Source organism: Myxine glutinosa, chromosome 2 (assembly GCF_964187855.1).
Source record: "Myxine glutinosa chromosome 2, kmMyxGlut1.1, whole genome shotgun sequence".
In the NCBI taxonomy this organism is placed as follows: domain Eukaryota; kingdom Metazoa; phylum Chordata; class Myxini; order Myxiniformes; family Myxinidae; genus Myxine; species Myxine glutinosa.
The window spans coordinates 91,738,517-91,764,813 of record NC_136262.1 but is presented as its reverse complement, the minus strand read 5'-3'; the positions used below and the strand labels follow the sequence as shown (position 1 = coordinate 91,764,813).

The window sequence follows — 26,297 nt, the reverse complement described above, 5'->3', positions numbered from 1 at the left end:
CTGATGAAGGGCTAACACTTAAAATGTCAGCGACGCCTCATTTCCCATTGTTGTTAAAAATGTACTCTTTATCAACATTTAGTTGATGAAACCCATTGTTTATCTTGTCTGCCAATGCAGACCAACACTAGCTTTCACAGAGGAGTGTTCACTCTTATCTGCAAGGTCGTACCCATGATTAACTAGATCCAAAATGGAATACAGTATCATGAAAGTGCCCAAAGATTTAACACTCCAAAAGTATTTTGTTTTAATGGGCCACACAATTCTTAGGGGGTTTATTTTCCCAAGGATCCATATGATATTACCCTGTTCTCAAATACCCAAAATATGCAACACAATCCTCCCCAGGCTAATACACTACATTTCAAAAGTGAAATACTGAATATTTTTTATTTTAAAACCATCACTCCAGAGATTTCATTGTAGAATTTTCACAGAAAATCGTATTAGCACTCTGAAGTGCAAAATTGCACTCGCAATAGTCACAGGTTTCTTTCAGCAGTTCAATATCAACAAATATTCAAAATTTCATTCACGTCAACAATGTCAAACTCACATTTGAAGCTTAAGCTCAAGTTCCTGTTTTTCTGGACTTAATACTTAGACTTGACCTGAACATAACCTCCTAACCTTGTGACTAGAGCCTCAAATGGAAAACAATCAAATCTGACAATGTGAACAGCATGATGTCATTATTTTCTTCAAATCATGCATTCAAGTTTCTGACACATCCCCATCTCTGTTGATTGTTTTATTGAGCTGTACCAGCTCATGCTCATGCATCAATCATTTGTTGAGCAACAACATTATGGATCTATGAGGAGCAGATAGAGAAAACATGACATCGGAAGCGATTATGAGAGGATCTGATAGAGATGTTTAACATAATGATGGGTACAAGACAAAAGAAATGCAGAAGGGGGCGAAAGGGGCGGTCGCCCCAACCGGCACTTTTGGGGGGCGGAAAATTTGTTATTTTGCATCTATCATTATCGACACTTCGTACCATTTTGCCGCGGCGCATGAAAGCGCAAGCGAAGGGAGGAGTTAAACTGTGCAAATGGCCCCGTCCTCCGTTTGCTGACCAATGGTTGCGGCCAACGATATCCCCGAGAGAGGGGGCGGGCAAAGGAGTGCGTGGCATGCCGGGAAACTAAGTGGGGGAGGCATTCACGTTCATTGTAGTTCGCCGTTCACGCCTCATTCGTTCATTAGTGTTTGCAGCTCATTTGTACAGGTGACGCCAGGGGGGTTGACTCAGCCTGTCATCCTTCCGAGGTCAGCTAATTGAGTGCCAGTTCACTGGTAATTCCCTGCTTGTCGTAAAAGGCGACAAAAAGGGTTGGCGGCAGGAAGGGCATCCGGCCGTAAAACATTGCTTCAAAAAGGGGACCAAAAAACAACAACCACGGTCCCCGAAAAAGGCGAAACCCCGCTTTGCGGGGGAAAATGGCCTCTAAAGGTGTTTTTTTTTTTTTTTTTAGTACAGGTAAGAAAGGTATAAAAACAAAAAAGCAGATTTATTCGCACGATTTTTAAAGGTTGAAAATTAATTTTCTTTGAAATCCTGTCAGATAAAACACTATATCATCTATTTATTACGGAAGCAAAAATGGTAGAATTCCCCTTTTGAAGGCTGAGGGGTTGCGAGCTGATGCGACATGACGCTTCACGGAGGGGAGAAGCCACATGACCTCAGGGTCTTGCTGCTGATCGCCATCTTAGCAAAATCTTGAGAAGTCGTACTTGTAAAAGTACCCTTCCTCCCAGTGACAGGATTCTCTTGTGATCGATGTTTTCATCATCGTGGAGCTCTCGTTTTCTTTGCTTCCATCTTTGCAGGGTTAGCATGTTGAGGTTGCTTCTGCAGCCGTTTTTCTTCTCTTTTTAGCTCACCTGGAACGAAGTTCAGGGGAGCGTATGCGATGGAACGTTGTCTGTTCGTCCATCAGTCAGTCCGTCCATCAGTCCATCAGTCAGTCTGGCCGTCTGTCAATCCGTCCGCCCGTAAACACTTGAAACTTCTTCTCCTAAACCGCTGATGGGTTTGCGACCACATTTGGCACAAATGATATTTGTTGTGTTGTGACTAAAGTTTGTTCACGGCATTAAATAAATCGGGGTCTAAGGGGGTTTACCGGGGGTCAAAATGGATCCAGGTTTGACCCCCAAAATAGGAATTTGCTTTTTTCCTTTGAAACTACACACACAATTTCGATGAATCTTGACCACATCCTTCACCACCCATGATGTACCAACGTTTGTTAACGGTATTTAAATAAATCTGCCCCCTTTCGGAGTCTACGGGGAGGGGGTGGGCGAGTCAAAGTGGGTCTAGTTTTGACCCCCGAAAATATATATTTGCTTTCTTCTCTGAAACTACACACACTATTTCGACAAAACGTCACCACAACCTTCACCACCCATGCTGTACCAAAGTTTGTTCACGGCATTTTAAAAAAATCTGCCCTTTTGGGAATCTAGGGGGGGGGGGGGCTTGCTCCCCAAAATCGGTATTTGCTTTCTTCTCAGAAACTACACAAGCAATTCTGATGAAACTTGCCGCACAACCTTAATCACCCGTGTTGTACCAAAGTTTGTTCCTGGCATTAAAAAAATTGGGGTCTAAGGTGGTCTATGGGGGGCTTTCCCCCAAAATAGGTATTTGCTTTTTTCTCCGAACCTACACACACACACACAATTTTGATGAAACTTCACCACAAACTTCATCATCTGTGATGTACCAATGTTTGTTCAATGATTATGTTGGTATGATTCGACATGCTGCCCTGTCTTCTAGCAAGCATTGAAATTGGTTTAAAATACCCTTTATCAGTGCAGTATACTGTATATTATACCAGGTGAGGGCCAGGGGTATTGCCCCAATGTTTTTCTTCTCTTACGCAAGGACATGGAAGTGACATTGTATTTATGCTTTTGGAATACTTTTGGCATCTTATTGAATAAGTTGGGCCAATTTTTATATAATTTATCAAAGATTCATTTTTTTACATAATTTCCACAATTTTTTTTTTTTTTAAAGGCAGAAACAAAACTTTAACTGTTTACTTGCAAATGTACTCTACCTAATTTGATTTGTAATAAAGTTATTTAATTGGGCTTTGTGTTTAATTCAGCATGTGAGTTGCAAGGGGGTGGCAATTTGACATCTCACCACGAGCGTCATTTTTCCTCGATACACCACTGGGTGTGTGACAAGGATGAATTGTTTTTATCTGAATATCCAGATCTGGATCGGGATACTAAAATTTTAAGTGATTCTTCACCATCGAGAGATAGGGCCAAAAACTCTGTATACCATATGTCAAACAATTATGGACGGATTTGGATGGAACGTGGTGGACAGATTGGTTGTGTGACAACGACTAATTCCTTAGATTTTGGTGAAGATCCAGGTCTGGATACTAAATTTTTTAAGTGATTATTCACCATTAAGTGATAGGGCTAAACACGATAATTATATAGAGTACCTTCAGAAAGCATTCATACTCCTTGAATTTTTCACATTTTGTTGTGTTACAGCCAGAATTTAAATTAATTTAATTGAGATTTTTGTCACTGATCTACACATAATATCCCATAATGTCAAAGTGGATTTATTTTTCGATTTTTTTTTTACAAAATAATTAAAAATGAAATACAGAAATTTCTAATTCACAAAAGTATTCAACACCCTGGCTCAATAGTTCGTAGAAGCACCTTTGGCAGTGATTGCAGCTTCAAGTCTTCGTGGGTGTGTCTGTATCAGCTTTGCACATCTGGATTTGGGGTGATTATTTGGGGCGATTTGGGTTTCTCTCATTCTTCCTTGCAGATTTGCTTATGCTCTGTCAAGTTGGATGGGGAGCATCAGTGAACAGCAATCTTCAAGTCTTTCCACAGATTCTCAATGGGATTCAAGTTCATTGGGATTCATTCAATGGGAAGCGATCCGGTCCCTGTGGAAATAAACCAAGGACTAATGATCCACCGGGAAGACATGAGAAACACCCAAGAGGAGGCTGATTTGATCATCATCCACCAGATGTTATCCATTGTGGAAGAGGGTGCTATGAACGTTAATATCAATGTCATTTCGGATGATACTGACGTGTTCGTACTATTAGTCCACTTTTATCAGCAAATGCAGCTCACGTGCCCTGTAACGATGGAAGCCACATCAAAAGACAGGAAATGTATTGACATCCAAGCAACTGCCTTCCAGCACAAAGACATTGCAGGCCAACTATTATCAACTCATGCCTTATCAGGATGTGATAGTGTGGCTCAGTACTGGGGCATTGGAAAAGTTAAAATAGTGAAAGTGCTTCAAGCAGGCTATCTGAAATGGGAAATATCACAGCTCAACTTGCAGATGTTGTCCAAGAGGCAACTACATTCATAGCTGCGTGTTATGGACATGCTGAAGCCACATCTATGACCGATGTGCGCTACAAAATGTGGAAAGTGAAAACAGCAAGGGCAAATATTGTTTCTGCTCCAAAGCTCATGTCTCTGCCCCCTACCAATGAATCTTTTCAACTTAATGTAATGAGGGGCCACTTACAAGCCTGCCTCTGGAAACATGCCGCAGAAGCTGGTCCACCAGACATGGACCCTACCATGTATGGATGGACACGAGATACAGAGAACAAAACTTTGCAACCTGTGATGGTTCCACAGGACACAGCATCTGCACCGGATGACATACTCAAACTGATCAAGTGCACTTGCGAAAACTGCAAGTCATCAAGGTGTTCATGTTCATTTTCAATGTTGCCCTGCACAATATTCTGTCATTGTGAAGGTGGATTGGACTGTTGTAATGAACGTACTAAAATGGTAGTGCCGGACGTACCTGATGAGGAAGATGTAAATGCAGAATTATAAACAATTAACGTGATAAACTGATTAAACTATGATGCTGAAAAACATTATCATACACAGCACAAATACCTTATTTGTGCTGCTTATTACGGCATCGCCTATCTCACATTTTGCTGAAATCCCAGGGGGGGTGGGGGGGGGGTAATAAACAGTACCGACTGTACATATAATATACATGTATATAAAACCGTTGATGCTCATATTGTAATAACAATTAAGAGCTTTATCATATTTGAGCAAATTGTGTTGGGCTGACCGCTGAACTTTTCCGTGCTTTAGACTCATATTTAGCTTCGTAATAATGTGTTGCCCTTATGGTCGGACTTATACACACTTATTTTCATGTCAACATTATTAAGTTTTCGTTTAAATATCTAGTGTTTAAGTTGTATCTACAACTGGTGACATTTTATGTACACTTTAGAACACCATAACACTACTCAGTGTGGTGAAATATTTAGTTTTAACAATAAAACAATGTTCGAATTATCATATTTTTGGTGTGACCTTGACATTGTAATATGACCTTGACCTTCAATCATCAGAATAATGTGTCCAACGGATTCCTCGTGTCAGAAAACATACAAATTGACATATTAATCAATATCAGGGCAGCTATAGTTGCTAATATATGCAGATTTCGTGTTTATTTTTTACACCCAAATCGATGGGTATGGTTACCTTGGCAACCTGCGATTTCTGCAAAACGCTCAAGGGTGCCAGCTTGGCACCCTCGAGTTTCTGATTCTACATGGTCTGAAGATGCAAAATCAAGAAAAAACCATTGTGGGACCTTTAGTGCAAGGTTACCTCAAAGTTCTGCTGGACTGTATGCTTGCAGTCATTGTCTTGTTGGAACGTAAATCTTTGCCGCAGTCTAAGGTCGTTTGCACTCTCAAGCAGGTTCTCCTAAATGATTTCTCTGTATTTGGCTCCATTCATTGTTCTCTCTATCCTGCTGCTGAAAAGCATCCCCATAGTATGATGCTGCCACCACCATGTTTCACGGCAAGGATGGTGTTAGATTGGCGTTGAGCTGTGCTCGGTTTCCGCCAGACATAGCGCTTTGCATTCAGGTCAAAGTGTTCAATTTCCGTCTCATCGGACCACATAATATTTGCCTCATGCTCTCAGAGATGTGCATGTGCCTTTTTGCAAACTACAGGTGTGCTGTCATGTACTTTTTTCTCAGAAGTGGCTTCCATCTGGCCACTTTCCCATAAAGCCTCGATTTCTGCAGTGCTGCAGAGACTGTTGTCTTTCTGGCAGGTTCTCCCATCTCAGCCAAGCAACTCTATAGTTTTGTCAGAGTGGCCATTGGGTTCTTGGTCACTAGGGTGGTCCACAGATATATGTAATATTTAATACTATTAAAAATCCATTCTCCACAAGGCTGCCCTTGTTCCTATGTTTATAAAGATCATATTGTAGCGGTTACCGCTGGATGCACACAATCGCCTTGCACCGGCCAGAACACGGCCAGACGCGCCTCTCCCGGGCATGCCCGGACTCACTGTTCCCGGGCACGCCCGAACCTCCTGGGCACGCCCGGTCTCGTCTTTCCCGGGCAAGCCCGCTCTCGCATTTCCAGGGCTCGCCCAGAGCGTCCGGGCATGCCCGCTATCGCCTTTCCAGGGCTCGCCCAGAGCGTCCGGGCATGCCCGCTGTCGCCTTTCCAGGGCTCGCCCAGAGCTTCCGGGCATGCCCGCTATCGCCTTTCCAGGGCTCGCCCAGAGCGTCCGGGCATGCCCGCTCTCGCCTTTCCAGTGCTCGTCCAGAGCGCCCAGGCACGCCCAGCCTCGACTTGCCAGGCCGCAGCCAAACACGCCCGGGCAGGTCCAGACTCGCCTTTCCAAGGCTCGCCCTTGACACACGGGCATGCCCGGTATAGCTTTTGCCGGGCAAACTTCCCGACATAAATGTGTATATATATTGCTGCCCGATAAACGGGCTTTTGTCAGAATACCTGAGCTGTTTTGTTTCAATAAAGCAACTCGGACGAATTCCGTCTTTGGTCGCGTCACTTCTTTCGACTCGCGTTGGAGCGCAGCTCCTTCACTGGTGACCTACCGACATGGACACGGCAGTGACTCTTAAACTGCCTACCTTCTGGGAGGCTCACGCGGCTGTTTGGTTCGCCCAGGCAGACTCCCAGTTCGCCCTGCGAGGCATCACCGCGGACGACACCCGCTTCCACCACGTCGTGGCAGCGCTCGGTTCCGCCACCGCGGCCCGCGCCCTGAGCCTCCTCGAGCACCCGCCGGCTGCCGACAAGTATGACGCGCTGAAGACGCTCCTCCTCGACGCTTTCGCCCTCTCACCGGCGGCACGCGCACGGCGCCTGCTCGACCTGCCCGAGCTCGGCGACACGCGCCCATCCGAGCGCATGGACTATATGCTCTCGTTGCTCGGTGAGCACTCTCCGGATTTTCTGTTCCGCGAGTTGTTCCTTCGCCAGCTGCTTCACCCGGTACGCCTCGCCCTGGCTGGCACATCGATCACCGATCCCCGCGCCCTCGCCAGGGAAGCCAATAAGATCTCCTCGGCGGGCCAACACATCGGCGCGGCTACCTGGAGCCTGCCGCCGTCCGAGGCGACGCCCGAGCGCCCTGCGCGGTTGGAGGCCGAACTGCCGGTGAAACTGGCGGCCGCCACGCCGCACCGACACGACGGCCGGGGCCTCCACCTGACCAGGCATGGTGTTATTACCACGCCAGGTTCGGACACAAGGCTCGGACGTGCCGACCCCCGTGCACTTTCGGCAAGTCGGGAAACGGCCGGGCCGGCGTTCATTCCCAGCCATGAGCGCCGGCCACTCGGGCAACTTGCTTTTTATTCGGGACAAAGCGTCCGGGCGGCGTTTCCTTTGTGACACCGGCGCCCAACTGAGCGTCATACCCGCCTCCAAGCAGGACAGGCGGGACGCCGTTTGCGGCCCCTCTTTGGTCGCTGCTAATGGCTCGGCCATACGCACTTTCGGCCCGCGCAACGTCACCCTCTGCTTCGGCAGCCAGCGCTTTCAGTGGACCTTTGTGACCGCCTGCGTCCCCATGGCTTTGCTGGGCGCCGACTTCCTCTGCGCGCACGGGCTGCTGGTCGACGTCAAACGTCGTCGCCTTGTCAACGCCGAGACCTTCAGCTCCCTGGCGTGCACGATGAGCAGCTCCGCGCCGACCAAACTGGCGTGCGCCCTCCCGACGGCGAACGAGTTCGCTCGCCTGCTCACGGAATTCCCGGCCCTCACACGGCCGACGTTTTCGGCCGTCGCAGTGCGGCATGGGATCGAGCACCACATACCCACTACGGGCCCGCCGGTCTACGCCAGGGCCCGCCGCCTCGACCCGGCCAAGCTCGCCATGGCAAAGGCCGAGTTTGACGCGTTGGAGCACCTCGGCATCGTGCGGCGCTCCAATAGCGCGTGGGCCTCACCACTGCACATCGTGCCAAAGCCGGGGGGCGGATGGCGCCCGTGTGGCGACTACCGCCGCCTCAACGACGCTACCACCCCCGACAGGTACCCGATCCCGCACATCCAGGACTTTTCCGCCCGTTTGGCGGGACGGGTCATATTTTCCAAAATTGACCTGATACGGGGATACCACCAGGTACCTTTCCAGGCGGCCGACGTCCCGAAGACGGCTGTCATCACGCCGTTCGGCCTGTTCGAATTTTTGAGGATGCCGTTTGGCCTCAAGAACACGGCCCAGGCATTCCAGCGCTTAATGGACGGCGTGCTGCGCGACCTGCCATTTCTTTTCGTCTATCTGGACGACATCCTCGTCACCAGCACGTCCCGTGCCGAGCACCTCCTCCACCTCTGAACACTGTTCGGTCGCCTCAGCTAGCACGGCTTAATTGTCAACCCGGCCAAATGCCACTTCGGCACGACGACCGTTGACGTTTTGGGCCACCGCATCACCAAGACCGGGGCCGTGCCGCTGCTGACCAAGGTCGAGGCCATCACCACGTTCCCGCGTCCCCGTTCCATCAAGGCCCTACAAGAGTTCCTCGGCATGGTGAATTTTTATCACTGATTCGTGCCCCGCGCTGCTCAGCTCATGCGACCCCTTTACGAGGCCCTCCGGGGCAAGCCGGCCAAGCATGACATCGTTTGGTCCGCGGCCATGGACGCGGCCTTCACGAGCGCAAAATGGGCCCTCGCCGACGCAACGCTGCTGGCTCACCCGGTGCTCAACGCGCCCATCGCCCTCACTACGGACGCCTCCAACTACGCGGTGGGCGCCGTCCATGAACAATGGGTGGACGGGGTTTGGCAGCCACTCGCTTTTTTCAGCCGGCAGCTCCGGCCGAACGAGTTAAAATACAGCACGTTCGACCTCGAGCTGCTCGGTCTATTCCTGGCCGTTCGGCATTTCCGACACCTCCTGGAGGGCTGCCCGTTCACGGCTTTCGTCGACCACAAGCTGTTGGTCTACGCAATGGCCAAAGTCACGGAGCCGTGGTCGGCCCGCCAGCAGCGCCACCTCTCCGCCGTGTCGGAATTCACCACGGACATCCGGCACGTCGCCGGCAAAGACAACGCTGTGGCCGACTGTCTTTCTCAGGCCAGCGCGAACGCGGTCCACCTCGGCGTGGACTTCGCGCTCATGGCGGCCGACCAGACCACCGACACCTCGGTGCAGGCCCTCCGGGCGGCGGACACGGGCCTCCGCCTGGCCGACATCCCCTTCGCGGGCACCGTCCTGCTCTGCGACGTCTCCCAGGGCCAGCCTCGCCCCACTGTGCCCGTTTCCTGGCAGCGCCGCATCTTCGCCTCCATCCACGGCCTTTCTCACCCGGGCCGGAAAGCTTATCAGAAGCTGGTGTCGGCGCGTTTCATCTGGCACGGCCTTCGACGGAATGTCCGCGACTGGGCCAACGCCTGCACGGCCTGCCAGCGGGCCAAGGTCCACCGCCACACCCAGGCCCGGCTGGCACCTTTCACCGTGCCTGCACGGCGTTTCGACCACGTCCACGTGGACCTAGTGGGTCCCCTGCCCCCATCGCGGGGGTTCACCCACCTGCTCACCATGGAGGACAGGACCACCAGGTGGCCGGAGGCCGTGCCCCTCACCTCCACCACCACCGCCAACGTGGAGCAGGCGTTCATCGCCACCTGGGTCGCGCGCTTCGGCGCACCGGCGGACATCTCGTCCGACCGCGGCCCACAGTTCACGTCCGAACTTTGGGGCGCGGTCGCCCGCTCGTTGGGGGTCACGCTGCACCGCACCACGGCCTACCACCCCCAAGCCAACGGGTTGTGCGAGCGGTTTCACCGCTCCATGAAGGCCGCACTCATGGCCGGCCTTCAGGACGACGGGTGGACCGACCGGCTGCCGTGGGTCCTTTTGGGCCTCCGCACGGCCCCCAAGAAGGACCTCCGGGCGTCCGCCGCCGAGCTCGTCTACGGCCAGCCGCTCCGCGTCCCGGGCGAGTTCGTGCCCGACGCTACCAGTCCCTGGTCCGCCGCACACCAGCGCTCGGACCTCCAGGAGGCCGCCCGCCGATTTGCGCCCGTGCCAACGTCCCGCCACGGTGGCCCCCAGTCCTACGTCCCCCCGGCGCTTCGCACAGCGGAGTACGTCTTTGTGCGTCATGACGCGCACCGGGGGCCACTCCGGCCGCCGTACGACGGGCCCTTCCGGGTCCTGCGACGGGGCGACAGGTCCTTTGGCGGCCGGTTGGACCGGATCTCTGTGGACCGCCTCAAACCGGCGCACATGGACGTCGACCGACCACCACGGTTGGCCCTTCCTCCGCGGCGAGGCCGCCCCCCGTCCACAGTTCCCCCCGCTCGACCACCCACCACCACGTCGGACCCCTCCCCACGACCCTCCAGGGGTCGCTTCGGCCGGGTCATCCGGACCCCTCTTAAATTGACCCTGCCGGTGCAGGTCGATTCTGGAGGGGCATGTGTAGCGGTTACCGCTGGATGCACACAATCGCCTTGCACCGGCCAGAACACGGCCAGACGCGCCTCTCCCGGGCATGCCTGGACTCACTGTTCCCGGGCACGCCCGAACCTCCCGGGCACGCCCGGTCTCGTCTTTCCCGGGCATGCCCGCTCTCGCCTTTCCAGGGCTCGCCCAGAGCGTCCGGGCATGCCCGCTATCGCCTTTCCAGGGCTCGCCCAGAGCGTCCGGGCATGCCCGCTATCGCCTTTCCAGGGCTCGCCCAGAGCGTCCGGGCATGCCCGCTATCGCCTTTCCAGGGCTCGCCCAGAGCGTCCGGGCATGCCCGCTCTCGCCTTTCCAGTGCTCGTCCAGAGCGCCCGGGCACGCCCAGCCTCGACTTGCCAGGCCGCAGCCAAACACGCCCGGGCAGGTCCAGACTCGCCTTTCCAAGGCTCGCCCTTGACACCCGGGCATGCCCGGTATAGCTTTTGCCGGGCAAACTTCCCGACATAAATGTGTATATATATTACTGCCCGATAAACGGGCTTTTGTCAGAATACCTGAGCTGTTTTGTTTGAATAAAGCAACTCGGACGAATTCCGTCTTTGGTCGCGTCACTTCTTTCGACTCGCGTTGGAGCGCAGCTCCTTCAATATAATAATAATAATAATAATAATAATAATAATAATAATAATAATAAAGGAATTTTATATAGCCCCATCAAGCAGAGTAAACGACCCTCATGGCGCTTTACATTATCATGCGAACGCACACACACCGCACACACATACACAAACATACACACACACAGACACACCTTCACTCTTGCCCTATTCCTCTCCCTCCCCATTCAAAACCCACAGATGTGTACTCCCCCTCCTCTTCCCCTCCCTCCCCCGCACATGTACACAGACATACTCTCGATCTCTGTCCCACCTCAAACCAAAGGGAAAACAGGACTTAGACTTTGAAAGACTTGTGAAACAGATAGGTTTTGAGGGAGGTTTTAAAGGCAGGAAGAGAGTCAACATGTCGAACAGAGGAAGGCAAGTCATTCCAGAGCAGAGGTGCAGCAAAGGAAAAGGATTTCTCGCCAAACGACTTGGTGCTGGTGCGCGGCGGCTCTAATGTCATAGAGTTGTCGCTTGAACGAAGCCGTCGCCGAGGTTCATAGAGAGTGAGCAAATCTGAGAGATAGTGAGGTCCCGTTCCACACAATGATTTATAACATAGTGTGCAAATTTTGTATTGCACACGAGCAGAGACAGGCAGCCAGTGTAAAGATTCAAGAAGTGGAGTAACATGGTCAGACTTCTTCGGCTTACAGACAAGGCGAGCGGCAGAGTTTTGAACCTTTTGTAACTTATCCAAGAGAAACTGAGGGCAGCCAGCATACAAAGAATTACAATAGTCTAGCCTTGAGAGGACAAGGGCACAGACCAGAGTTAGAGCAGCTTGAGGAGTAAGAAAGTGGCGAATGGATGCGATCTTTCGCCGCTGAAAGTATGCTGATTTGCAAGTTTGAAGTACTTGCTTGGAAAATGTCATGTTACAGTAGAAAACCACACCAAGGTTCTTGGCCGACGAAACAAAGTTTACATCGGTTTCACCAACATGAATAGTGGTAGGAAGTGAACATTGTGGAGGACATCGCATATGAACCAAATATGAGGTCAATTGGAGCTTATTTAGAGGTTGCTCAAAAAAAACATTTTTAATTTATCCTGTTTTTTTCAGATGGCAGAAACTGGCAGCTCTTCCACAGTTTGGTTGCTGGGCAAGTCTGAAAAGGAAATAATATATGGGGGATACATGCTCTCAAGCAATAATAAGCATATATGCTCTCAAGATGGTTCTCTTCAAAGACCAAATGAAGCTAACATCACGTGAATTGAAGGGAATCACACAGATTTCTCTTTTTGTTGCACTTGTGTATGCGAGATTCCGGCATGAGGCGCCGCTACCCACAAAGGCACCTCTCAATTATTTGCTTCTTCTTTCAACCCTTGATTCTTACCCAGATATGGTTGTCCATGAAACTGCTGTCAAAGCATTCACTAGACACCTCTGGTATTTGTCAGAACACCTTGCTGCATTAGCTCTTTTTGATAGCCAGGTGGATGACGAGACAAAGGCAAAGATGGTGAAGAACTTCAAGCGGGCTCCAAAGCCAAACAATCTTCATAGGATAGATGCTAAAGCCTTCAGGCTTTCTGACTCAGTGGACACCCACATCACAAGTCGATCTCTTTAATTATTTGGTGTTGTCATCTCAGAGTCTGACAAAGAAGTATCACTGAGTTTTCTGAAAAAGGAGCCACACCCCTGGAACACAGACAACTCATACCAAGAGCTTGAGAAGAAGATACGCAGCATGAAGGTTATCAATGACTGTGCTGAGCGAGGTGTTGCTCTCATCCAAACTTTCCATGACACTCTGACCAAGAATAAAGAGCAGAAACAATTTGTGTTGAGAGTTGTGAAACTTCATCGTGAAAACTTTCCAGCGTCAACCAAAGCCATCTTGTCAAAGAAGTAGGCAATGTTTTGAAACACAAGTTTCTGAAAACAATGTTACGTAAAATCATTCAAATTATGTGTATTCTGATGTTTACTTTGTTTTAATTGTTCTGATAGATTTGTTTTATCGTCTCTGATAGATATTTTATATTTTCTGATGGATGATTTATTTTTTCCGATAAATCATTTATTGTCAAATTAATACATGAATGTTTAATCTACTGTTTTGTTTTTAATCCTAATTTGACTATATGAATGAACATTGAACAATGAACAATGAACAATTGAACATACATGTACATTGTACAATGGTACATTGTACATAATTATTTATTAGTTTACAAACAAACAACAACAATAACAATAATAAATAATTTGAGTAATTGAAAATAGATAATTATCTATGAATTGATGTATGATGATAAAAATTCTGTATCTTATTATTCATTAAAATTTGTCAACATTTTGAGCAACCTCTAAATATTGTCCAATCAAGCTCAAATTTTCACCACAAACTACTTTCTTCAATAGGAATAGGGGCAGGCTTGTGGAGAAATGAAAATCCAATCTTGAAATTGTTGGACCACCCTATTGGTCACCTCCCTGACCACGGTCCTTCTTGAGTGCTCAGTTTGGTCAGACGGCCAGGTCTAGGAAAAATCTGGCTAGTACCATATTCTTTCCATTTCCTAATGATGGAGCTTGCTGTACTCTTGGGAACTTTCAACACTCTAGGAATTGTTTTATTCCCTTCCCCAGGTCTATGCCTCCTCACAATTCTATCTCAGAGTTGTATGGACAGTTTCTTGGACTTCATGGTAGAGTCTCTGCTCTGACATGCACAGTCAACTGTGGGACCTTATATAGAAAGGTGTGTTTCTTTCTAAATCGTGTCCAATGAATTGAATTGGCCACAGGTGCACTCCAACCAAGTTGTCGAGACATCTCAAGGATGATCAAAGGAAATTGGATGCACCTGAGCTTAATTTGGAGTGTCATAGCAAAGGGGTTGAATACTTATTAACCCAAGACATTCCAGCTTTTCATTTTTAATTATTTTCTCACAATTTCTAAAAATAAATTCCACTTTGACATTATGGATTATTATGTGTTATTATGTGTTAATCAGTGCTAAAAAAAAAATCTAAATTTAATCCTTTTTAAATTCAGGCTGTAACACAACAAAATGTGAAAAAGTAAAGGGGTGTGAATACTTTCTGAAGGCACTGTAACACGATATCGCAAAACGTTGCGGATTGATTTGTACGAAACTTTGTGGACAGGTTGGGTATGAGACAAGATTACAAGCCGATTAGATTTTGGTTAAGGTCCGGATTCAGATTTGGCCTATTGGTGGGATATAAAAGGTAAACTGTTTAGCCTGGCAGAGTTATGTGCTCTACCGTTCTAGTTAATGCATGAAATGTCTACCTGGAAAGGTATTGGCAGTATAGGTTTAATCTATCAATTAATGGATTGAAATTAGGTACCTAGAAGCATTGGGGATTGTGGAAAAAGAAAAAGAACCGCCTTTGGAGGCCATTTTTCCCCACAGAGCGGGGCTTGGCCTTTTTTGGGGCACCGTGGCCCCATTTTTGAAGCAATGTTTTACGGCCGGATGCCCTTCCTGCCACCAACCCTGTTAGACGCCTCTTGTGACACACAGGGAATTACCAGTGAACTGGTACTCAATTTGCCGACCTCAGAAGGATGACAGGCTGAGTCAACCCCTCTGGCATTAATTCAGCGATCAACCCGGATTCAAACCCAAGATTGATTGATTGATTGATAGGATTGATAGGATCCCAAGCTGGCACCTTAACCGCTAAGCCAACACCAGGCTATCGTTGAAAGAAAGGGTTCTAAATAAAAAGTGCTGCTTGAGAGAACGCGTTCTAAAGGGTAATTCTAAATAGTTCTAAAATCTATTAAAGGGTAAAATATAGAGGTAGTGGGCTGAGTCAGGTGAACTGTCCAACCAATGGGTGGAATGCACACACACGCACGGACAGCCCCTTTTATATATAAAATAAGTCCTTCCTCCTTCAGCCACTCCCATTAGCTCAGTCTAGCTAGGCCTGGGATGAATCACGTAACCCTTCGCTGAACTCTCTCGACGACAGTAATGCCCTTCCTGATATGTGGTGACCAACACTGCTCACAATATTATAGATCATTGGGGATTGTGGGGTACATGGATATTGGCAGGGCTGGTAGGGTAACTTTCATTATGGATGTGTGAATGTCGTCATTGTGTTGTCTGTGAGAGCGTCTCGTCAAAGAGTGAACGTGCTGTCTTTATTCATCCTTCACGCTACAACACCCTTAATGCACTCCCCTCACCTCTCTCCCCCAAAAAACCCCAAACAACTCTTGATATTCCTGTGGCCTGCTCACTGTTTACCTCCCCACTCCTCCGAAATTAAATCGATAAACTGATAGATTGAATTAATGTGGTGTTGATAAAGTGCAGCCATGATGGGCCATATGGCTTCCTCCAGTGTGCATTTTCCTTACATATCCTTGTACATCATGATACTAGTACGGTTTGGTTTAAAAGCTCCCACCTCAATATTTCATTAATGCTCTAATCTACAGTAGAATTGATGCCGTGTACACTGTACATCCACCAGAGCTTCACCTTCTTGCCAATTGGACAGAAGTATAAAAATCTAGACTGAATATAGTTCAAGTTAAATTCCTCGTCAGGCTAAATACTTCTAGCCATATATTCCCAGCAAAACTTGCAAAACATGTTGAGCAAAAGAAAACAACAGAAGGCACTCAGAAGCCATGAATCAAAAAAAATTAGCTGTTTAATGAAGCCTCAACTAATAACGAGATGAGAAATTTTCATACAAATGAGGCCAGTATTATTGGATGGTGCAAGGTCAGCTGTTCATTAAGAATGCAGAAAGTGATTGGGGGGAGGGGGCAGTGTGGGGTGGGGAAGAGAGGAGGGTAGCTCCTCCATTGAAAAGCTCTTCTTATAAACAGTTTTTTTTAACCAAAGGAGAAGGGTACTATCACCTATCGGAAAACGGACAAACAAATGGACCATTCTATGTCTATACAACAACACAACAACATGCATTTTAAGGCCATTTTCCCTGCAAGAGCGGGGGTTAGCCTTGCCTTCCCCATGACAATCTTCTCCATTTTGCCCTATTTTCTGCATCTCTCCTTGTTAACCCCCTTGCCCGCATGTCTTCTTCCACCGTCTTTAGCCAAGTCTTTCTCGGTCTTCCCCGTCCTCTACTTCCTTCTACATTCATTTCCATCACTCTTCTCAACCAGTCACTTTCATCGTTCCTCAACACATGACCAAACCATCTCAACCTGTTCCTCTTCACAGCATCAATCACAGGCTCTATTCCCATCATCTTTCGCAATTCATCGTTTGTCTTCCTCTCTCTCAGCGACACTCCACACATCCACCGAACCATTCACATTTCCACCCTTTCCAGCCTTCGTTGCTGCTCTACATTCATGACCCATGTATCGCTCCCAGAAATCATAACACTTCTCACACATGCAGCATACACCTTTCCCTTCAGCTTCAACGACACTCCCCTCCTCATCAGCACGCCACTCAGTTCCCGAAACTTCTTCCATGCACATCTCACTCTAGCAACCGTTGCCGAATCTGATCCACCTTCTCCATTCAGCATGTCTCCGAGATAGCAAAATGTTTTCACATCTTCCAGCTTCACGCCGTCTCCAAGATCCAACTCAACATTTCCTCCATCTGCAGCTCCCTCTGTGCACACCTTACATTTGAATGTAGCTGCCACACTGGTTAATGACCCTCTCAGACCACTACATTTTTTGATGAACCCACTCAGCGCACATTGTACATTGAATGGAGTTCACTCCGACACCCTTCCTGCACACAGCACATGGCCACTTCCCAGTTCTTTCCACCTCACCACATGCTTTACCGTTACGTTATAATTAAACATGGTGGGTTAGAAAAGTTCTTCTTTATTTTAGAGTGTGTGTATCCTTCATATCTGTTTGCTTTTTCTGTCTCTTCATAAGTTTTTTCACTATTTTCAAAGCACATGAAACATTGGCATGAAGGATGTCATGAGGAATAGAAAGGATGAGACATGGGGAAAAATGTAGTCATGTTAATAGTATAGGTTGATAAAAACGCACTTACGACAAATTAGAAAGGTGGATGAAGCAAAATATGGATTGCTGAAGATTGCTCTTCCTTGCTTCTCTCTCTTCAAATAGTTTTTCCTTGTCTCGCAGGCACCGTGTTTTATCAGTGTTTGCCTGGTGGCTGGGCACCAAGAGGACCTGATTTCAGCAACTGTACATCACCATGGGTCAACCAGATTGCACAAAAGGTCGATACCCTCTCCCACTTTTAATCATAGAGGGTTTGGAATTCTGTTGGAACAGTGAGCTAAGCCTTGGATTCTGCCACTTTCCTGATAAAGAATAATATGCTGAGGTTAGAATTGACCGGCATAGAGAAGACAGTGATGGATAGAACGGTAATGAAGATGGAAGAGATGAAGATGTAGATGCAGACAGAGATGGACGTAATGGAGATAAATGCAAATTGTGATGAATAGAGACTGCATAACATGTGCACAGACTTATACAGAGTTTTTGTCGCAGATCAAGAACGGAGAGAATGCTGCGAGCGTGGCGGAAGAACTAGCCCGCCGTACAGGAGGTGACATCTATGCTGGAGATGTGAGCTCATCCATGAAGCTAATGGAACAGTTGGTCGACATTCTTGATGCCCAACTGCAGGAGCTCACACCCAGTGAGAAGGAGTCTTCCACACGCAGTTTCAGCAAGGTATGACATATTTTATGTGACCAGTTATCGCATTTCGTTTTGCTCTGCAACAGAGCTATTCAATTCAGTTTTAATCAGCAGAAGCTTGGTTCCAATTATCGTCATCTTAATTTTCATTATTATTATTGCCTCCGTGACCTGTAAGTTGTATATTGTAATCTCAAAAAAAAAAGGTTACTGACTTCCAGTGTGCACAGGTTTCCACCTTATCCTCATTTTGTCACTTTAATCATTCGCCTTTTACTTGTAGATCAAACATAGATTTACCATCAGCTTTTGAAAACTCAAGACATTTACCATTGTGTATTAGTTATTATTTATTATAATCATCGTTCTCAACATTTGCTGGTTTTCTTACCTCCTTTTCATCGCTGTCAGCTACAGAAACGGGATCGGCTCTGCCGGGAGTACATGCAGGTACCCACCTTTCTGGCCCTTTTGTGCACTTGCGTGTGCGAGGGAAGCTGCCTCTACAAATCCTGCTATTAGGCAGGCAATTAAATATTTGGCCAATTATATTATTGCATCATTGAAGAGATGAAATTTTTTTTTCAACTTCTGGCCATTACATGAAAATTGACACTTTCTTTTTTTCACTTCTACGATTCTTTCCTTGCATTATTTGCCCCAGATTTGATTAAATTGCTAGATTACAGGTGCGACCATTTATTTGCTTTAAACAAGAAACGTTTTCGCCACATTGTCTGCATTGATGCGCAATAGGCGGCCACCTGATCTGCACCAAGGGAGTTCCAAGTGAAAAATTTGGCCGATTGGAAAAGTAGTTTACATTTAAATACAATATGAAAATTTGAGGCAGATGCTTCCTTGCACAAGCGACCATACAGAGAGGCCATGTGGAAATGCTTTGGTGGTGTGTGTGTGTGTGTGTGTGTGTGTGTGTGTGTGTGTGTGTGTGTGTGTGTGTGTGTGTGTGTGTGTGTGTGTGTGTTTTTTTTTTTCATTTACTTTAGCTCATGCCATCTCAGCATGAACAGGTTAAAAGCACTTAAGGCCTAGTCCTGTAAGCATGGAGCCCAAGACCTAGCCCTGTAAGCATGAGGCCTTACCTTGCAAGCATGAAGCCTGAGGCCTGGTCTTGTAAGTATGAATCCTGAGGCTTATAATGCTTGGCCTCAGGCTTCATGGTTTCAGGGCTGAGCCTCAGTGGGGACACCCACAATGCATGGCTGCATGTCAGAGTTTGATGGCTGAGGATAAGACAATCATCCATCACTTTAATACTCTCCACGTGCATGCTCAGCCTGTTATGCATGTTAAGCGTACGGTACTACACTGCTTATTTTCATCCAACACAAGCACAACTTATAAATGCACAAGTTATTTTTATTGTGCTTTTGTTTCCTGGTGATGTATTTTGATTCTCCCACTTTTTATCTTTCTTTGACAATTCCAATGTCACATATCACAAGCAACGCCATTTCCACCTAGTGATGAAATAATTGAACTTGTGTTGACATCATTCATACAAAGTGTCAAAATCAGTGCTGGCTACCACCACTTCCTTACAATTGTGACACCATGTGACAACTGCCATGTTATTCCAACTCACCTGTGAACAGCTTCTTGTCATCGTGGCACTGTTGCACCCCATATCTTTTTAATTGGACATTAACCATACAGATCCGATTCGCACTTTCTACATTGCAAAGTGAAGTTAAACGTTCTCGAAGCATCGAGAAACAGTTTGGGAAAACGAGTGGTTGAGGTATTTCTCATAAATGTGTTTTCACAAACCAGAGCACAAGGAATCAATTTTTTATTTTTTTTGGAGTGTGTGTATAGCTTATTCTGATTACTGTATGCAATAGTCATAGTTATTATTTGAAACTATTCAGTTATTTATTATTTGTTATTATTTGTTATTATTATTTGAAAGTTATTATTTGATTTTGAAAGTTATTATTTGAAATGCAATTAATAAACATAGGGGCAATACCCCAGGTGCTCACCTGGCAGAATGAACAGTATACTGCACTGGCTATAGGTATTTTAAACCAATTGAAATGGTTACTAGAAGACAGGGCAGCATGTAGAATCATAATAACATAATCATAAGACTTTAAACAAACAAAGGAAAAAAAACTATTTTGGGGGGCACCCCCTCCCCTCCCCCAACCCAATATACCTCCTAAGACCCCAATTTTTCTAATGCCTTGAACAAACATTGGTACATCATGGGTGATTAAGGTTGTGGTCAAGTTTCATCAGAATTGCTTGTGTAGTTTCTGAGAAGAAAACAAATACCGATTTTGGGGAGCAACCCCACCCCCCCCCCCCCCCCTGTAGACTCCCAAAGGGGTAGATTTTTTTTTAATGCCGTGAACAAATGTTGGTACATCACGGGTGATAAAGGTTGTGGTAAAGTTTCATCGAAATAGTTTGTGTAGTTTCAGAGGAAAAAGCAAATTCCTATTTTGGGGGGTCAAACCTGGATCCACTTTGACCCCCGGTAGACACCCTGAGACCCCGATTTTCTTTTAATGCCGTGAACAAACTTTGGTCACAATACAACAAATATAATTTGTGCCAAATTTGGTCGCAACCCCATCAGCGGTTTCGGAGAAGAAGTTTCAAGTGTTTACTGATGGACTGATGGACTCACGGATGGATGACGGGCCATCGCATAAGCTCCTCTGAACTTCATTCCAGATGAGCTAAAAAAGAAAAGCAGAATATCTCCTTAACTTCCTTGGCCAGCAACTCAGCTTGTGAGTCATGCATAGCGAAGAAGCACCTGGATGGTAACCACAAGCCATATGCTTTGGTCTATGACTTTTCTTCTTGGGGAACAATATTGTCCTGTGTCTACCCTGTAGTAAACACCGCAGGGCGACAGATGACCAAACGAGCTTTAACTCCGAGGCGTTCAATCCAATGGCGGACCTTCTTTATACGCACGGGGGGTGGGGAAGTGGGGGAAGGGCCGCGAGCGGTTACCTGCACGGGTCCACCGGCCGTCTTCGAACCTGCGATAATTAATTCAACCTACGCGGATTTAAAATGTACAAAAATACCGGAACATCAGAGAGAAAATACCGGAACATCAGAGAACGTCTGCGTCCCCACTCCTATCAGCTAGTGCAATCCCATCGCTCTTTGTGTCCTGACCAATCGCTGCTCTTCTGGGCGTGGCCTTACTGGCCTGCCTGTTCTTGTGACCACCCGTCGGTGGTATCATCGTTGGTGCTCAGAGTCCTGTTTCCGGTTAGCTTTTATTCAGTGTTATAAATGCGTGATTTATTGCTATGTGTGTGTGCTGCTTTGTCAAAGGGAATAGAGGAAAAATAACAGAGGCCATTACATACAGGGGACTCATTACCCATAATCCCTAACTAATTAACATAACCCCACCCCTCGTGATGGGAACGAAGATACGCACTTACACGACATCCGGTCTAAACGGATTTTCTACTCATGATACATGGGGTTTCTTCTTCTTCACGACAGTCGGAGCACACTACCTATACAATTCTACCTGGCTCTAAGGTACTCATTGTCTACCCCCTACAAACATAACAATATGTAGTGTTGCAAGTTTGTTAGATGTATAAAATATATAATTTATATAAATATATAAAAATAATCTGTATAAAATAAATGCACGAATTGAAAGGGAACACGCAAGCTGATTGTGTACTTATTTTTCGTTCAGTATGTATGGTTGCACTCATCTTGTTACAAATACACCCTTTGTTTTGTGCCTTGCCGTACCCTTATCACGTTCATTTTCACATTATCATTGTGCCGTGCACTTTCACAGTCGCCATGCTACCATGCTACACGGTGCACTTGTTATTTTGCTAACAAACGACTTTTGGTACAGAGTCCCTCTTTAACAAATGATTATTTGAACGAAATGAAAAAGGTTAATGAAGAATTTTTTAATTCACACGAATGACTGCACTGTGGTTACAACCCGCAACAAAATCCGGTAATGGGCCAAATGGGAAACGCACACTTTAAAGCACTCTTAAAAGATGAACGATTGGGAAACACAGATTTAATGCACTATTAAAAAATTAACACCTCTTATCCATGTCACCATCCCCACGGTTATATCAGAACGAGCTGATTCATCACATCGACATGGATTGCTTAACCCCAATATGGGGCTGTTCAAAAATTACATAAATCTATTTTTTTAGTAACTTCATTTGCGTAACGTAATGCTTGATTATGTAATCTAACCCTTGATTACTGTGCGTTCTGATGGGCTTGATTAACCCTTTACTGGATTATAAACCAGGGCAGTGTATAAATCAGCAGAGGCCACATTGCCTAATGCGTTAGGCCCACCAGAAAACCAAGATGGCTGCAATGATACCAAGATGGCTCATTTTGTCTCATGCTATAATAATAATAATAATAATAATAATAATAATACATTTATTTTATATAGCACTTTTCAAGAAGCCCAAAGGTGCTTTGACAGAGTACAAAAAATGGTGGGTATGGTGGCTATGGTGGGTGGAGTCAAACGACAGATGTGGGAATGGCCCGGCAGCTGTCTCACCAATGGGTGCAAATTTCAAAAATCGATCCCCAACAAAAACCCCAACAACAACAGCAACGCATAGCTCTTGTAGACCTGCAACATGTCGCAGGTAAAAATCCATTAAGGCATTGCATAAAATTATATTGAAACTATTATGGCTGGATTATTTATGCTTTATTGTGGCCAAACAGCAACTGAAGGTTGACTGTCTAAGGTGAAATCTAGAATATTTCTCATTTGAATTTTTTTTGAAGTGATGTCACAGCTGTGTGTCATGCTCACATGCTGTGAACGTTTGCTGGTGTACCTTTTTGGAGGGTGGTTGGACGAGTGAGTGTCTTGGAATATATTTTATATATAATCAATAGCCACGTGGGGGACTGACAGTTATTTCCCCACAGTTTCTGAGAATATTTTAAAATTAATTACCTGAATTTGAGGTGAAACCTCTTATAGGGGGCAGATCCAGATGGGGAGCACAACTCCATAAGAGCTTACTGTCCTGATGCATTGTACCAAATTTGGTCTGTATTGTTCAGGTACTTGTGGATAAGATGTTTTAGTGAAAATGAGGAGGGATTCGGGGGCAGGTAGGGTCTGTGACCCCTTTTCTGGGGGAGATACGATCATGAGGAGCACAACCTAAGGTTAGGGCAAGGGAAATCAGTTCATGGGCCATTCTTCTTATTTGTGTTCTTCTTTGGTATACAGCACATAGCTAGATAGCCTGGTGTTGGCTTAGCGGCTAGGGTGCCAGCTTAGGATCCTAGGATCCTGGGTTCGAATCCCGGTCGATCGCTGAATTAACGCCAGGGGGGTTGACTCAGCCTGTCATCCTTCCGAGGTCGGCAAATTGAGTACCAGTTCACTGGTAATTCCCTGTGTGTCGTAAAAGGCGACAAACAGGGTTGGCGGCAGGAAGGGCATCCGGCCGTAAAACATTGCTTCAAAAAGGGGACCAACAAAAACAACAACAACCACGGTGCCCGAAAAAGGCCAACCCCCGCTTTGCGGGGAAAAATGGCCTCTAAAGGTGTTTTTTTTGGGGGGGGGGGGGGTTTGGTATACAGCACAAGGCTGCGAGTAGCATTGTTTGCTGAGAGGGGTGTGTGGTTGTGCCGACAATGGAACATCTCCTATAGGTTAGGGCAATAATTTTGAATTTGGCCAGGGTGGTGGACTGGTGGCGAGAGCCCACCTATTCTTTGCGAAGAACACAGTGGGATCTTTAACGTCCACCAACTAATTATGGCAGACATGGAGTGTGTTTAACGTCCATCCGAGGGACAGCACACACATTGATGAATCGCCTTGCCTGTGAAATGCCAATATGACAGTTTATAGCTGGGTCAGGATACGAACCCAGTTTAGACAGCTTAGAAGTGAGTGTGCAAACCTCTAGGTCATCCTCCCTCCATGGAACATGGGAATTGTGCCAAAATTCCGTCATTTAATCAAATTGTTTTTTTTTTTTTACCGTATTATTCTTATCATACCAAAATACACAATTTAATGTCTGTCTGCCTGCCTGACTGCCTGACAGCGAGACATTAGGTCTTACTTATCCAATCTCAACGAAATTTGACAGGAGAACTACAGGTCACACGATGGAGGTTGCAGCGACTTCATTTGCTCCCCTCCCCAATGGGGTTTTCCGCCTAGGGCGAAATCCGTGTCAATGTGTATATCCATGTTAAGTTAGGGCTGGGAGTTAGGGCTAGGAGTTAAGGCTAGGAGTTAAGGGAATGGGCTCGGAGTTAGGGATCTTTGTTCCTTTCACATTTCTTTATACTTTTTCACATTTCTCCTTGTTGGTTCTAATTTTTGCTTGACTTTTCTTGCTCTCTTTCTTCATCTATCTGTCCAAGGAGAAGCAAATTCTTACAGGAATTTTTCTGGAAGGTTCACTTGGCTGCGCCTCAATGGGTTTGAGGGTTGAGGAGTAGCGGCTGAAACCCGAATCCTATCCAGGTTCCTCCTGATGACTCCATCTTTGCTTTTTGCTTATTCGGGTTTCTTCTGGTGACTCCATTGCAGAATTTGGTTTTCTTTTTCATTTCGATAGCTAATCGTGGTCTTTTCCCCAAGTCCAATTTGATAGCAAAAATAACTAGATGTATTCATAGAATATTTACCCTGTACAGTCAACTTGGTACGAGCCACCTCTTGTGTTTTTAAACGTTTTTTTATTTGATCCAATATGGCTGCCAGACCACGTGAGCGATTACATCATAAATTTATATTCTCTACGCTCAATAAATTTCAAACTGATCAGACTAAGAGTTATCCCTGTGGAATTATGACGTCATTATTACACCACCATGGTGTCATCGTTAACAACACATATTCCCCATGCGTAGTTCTTTATGACGTCATAATTAAGGAACCGATGACATCATCATTAACATATCTTATTCCCCTAGGGGAGTACTTGACAATGAGCCATGTTTAAATTTTTTTCCATGGAACAGTTTCAGAGATATAGAGGTGCAATGTTTTTTGATTTTTCCAAGATTGCGTCTTTACCACATGACCTATGACATCATAATTATTTTTAAAAATTGCAGGAGGAGGCGCTCCTATGGTACAAATTTAGTGTCCATCGGACTAACAGTTGCAGAGGAATTTTTTTTTTCATTCTGATCAGATCAAGCGTTGTACTTGTCGAATTATGACGTTATAATGAAGGCACTGATGACATCATCAACATATCTTATTCCCCATGGGGAGTACGTACTTGACAATGAGCCTTGTTTCAACTTTTTCCATTAAGCGGTTTGGGAGATATGGAGGTGTAACGTTTTTCCAAGATGGCATCCGTACCATGTGACCTATGACGTCATAAATATGAATAAAAAAAGTATACAGGCGGAGGCGCTCAATGATACTAGGTGAAAATGATGCTGAAAATTTTGTGTCAATCAGACCAACGGTTGCTGAGAAAATGAATTTTAAAAATGCAGACATGTACGCACGTGCGCAACCGAACACCTAACCCTGCTTTTTGCTTTGTGAGCGCAGGGTAATAACACTAATGATAATAGCATAATATTAATGTTATTACAAAACAATATAATATCCCCTCTCCTCAAGGGGTTTCTCCTCTTTGGATAAATGCTGTGCTAAATTGTACAAATATGTTATCGTGACATTTCATGGGGCACACCTACCTACCAGAAGTGAATAAATATATATTATAAACTACAAACAAGTATGATTACCTTTTAAATAGTCGCTGCTACTGTTTAACATGGAACTGAAAGGGAGGAAACACAACGTTTTTGAGGCATTATATGCTTATTGCTCCCCTCCAGAGACTAACTGACCTGAGCCTAGATCTACTGTAATCTATATACCCTGGATAGCATAATAACACGACCCATCTTGCCACTCCTGTAGGGAGCAGGTGTACTAATATAGGAAATGCACTTGATAATTTTGGCCTTTGCCTTTTCTCACTAAACATGAATTTGTAAGACTTGTGCTGAAATTCCATTGTTTAATATAATTACATGTGATTTTCACTTCTGGCATTGCTATAATAAGATGTGAATATTTAATTTTCTAACCCCCAAGGCCTAGCTATCCCAGCCGTATTTTTCCTAATCCACACTGATTCGGATATTTTTCCTTTCCGTTTATGCAGTCAATAG

The 26,297-nt window shown here is 46.0% G+C and overlaps 1 protein-coding gene across 13 annotated transcripts in view; it reads left to right on the top strand.

Annotated features, from left to right (window-relative positions):
- The window catches only part of LOC137421571 (adhesion G protein-coupled receptor L2), a 638,565-nt gene that overhangs the window by 359,675 nt on the left and 252,593 nt on the right, over positions 1-26,297 (top strand). For 8 of the 13 annotated variants that reach the window (XM_068107766.2, XM_068107762.2, XM_068107761.2 and 5 more), the window contains 3 exons: positions 17,565-17,662; positions 17,940-18,125; positions 18,504-18,542. In XM_068107766.2, coding sequence (XP_067963867.2) covers positions 17,565-17,662; positions 17,940-18,125; positions 18,504-18,542 — 323 coding nt within the window. The remainder of the gene's footprint in view (positions 1-17,564; positions 17,663-17,939; positions 18,126-18,503; positions 18,543-26,297) is intronic. The other 5 variants (XM_068107767.2, XM_078771230.1, XM_068107768.2 and 2 more) reach the window with 2 other exon arrangements.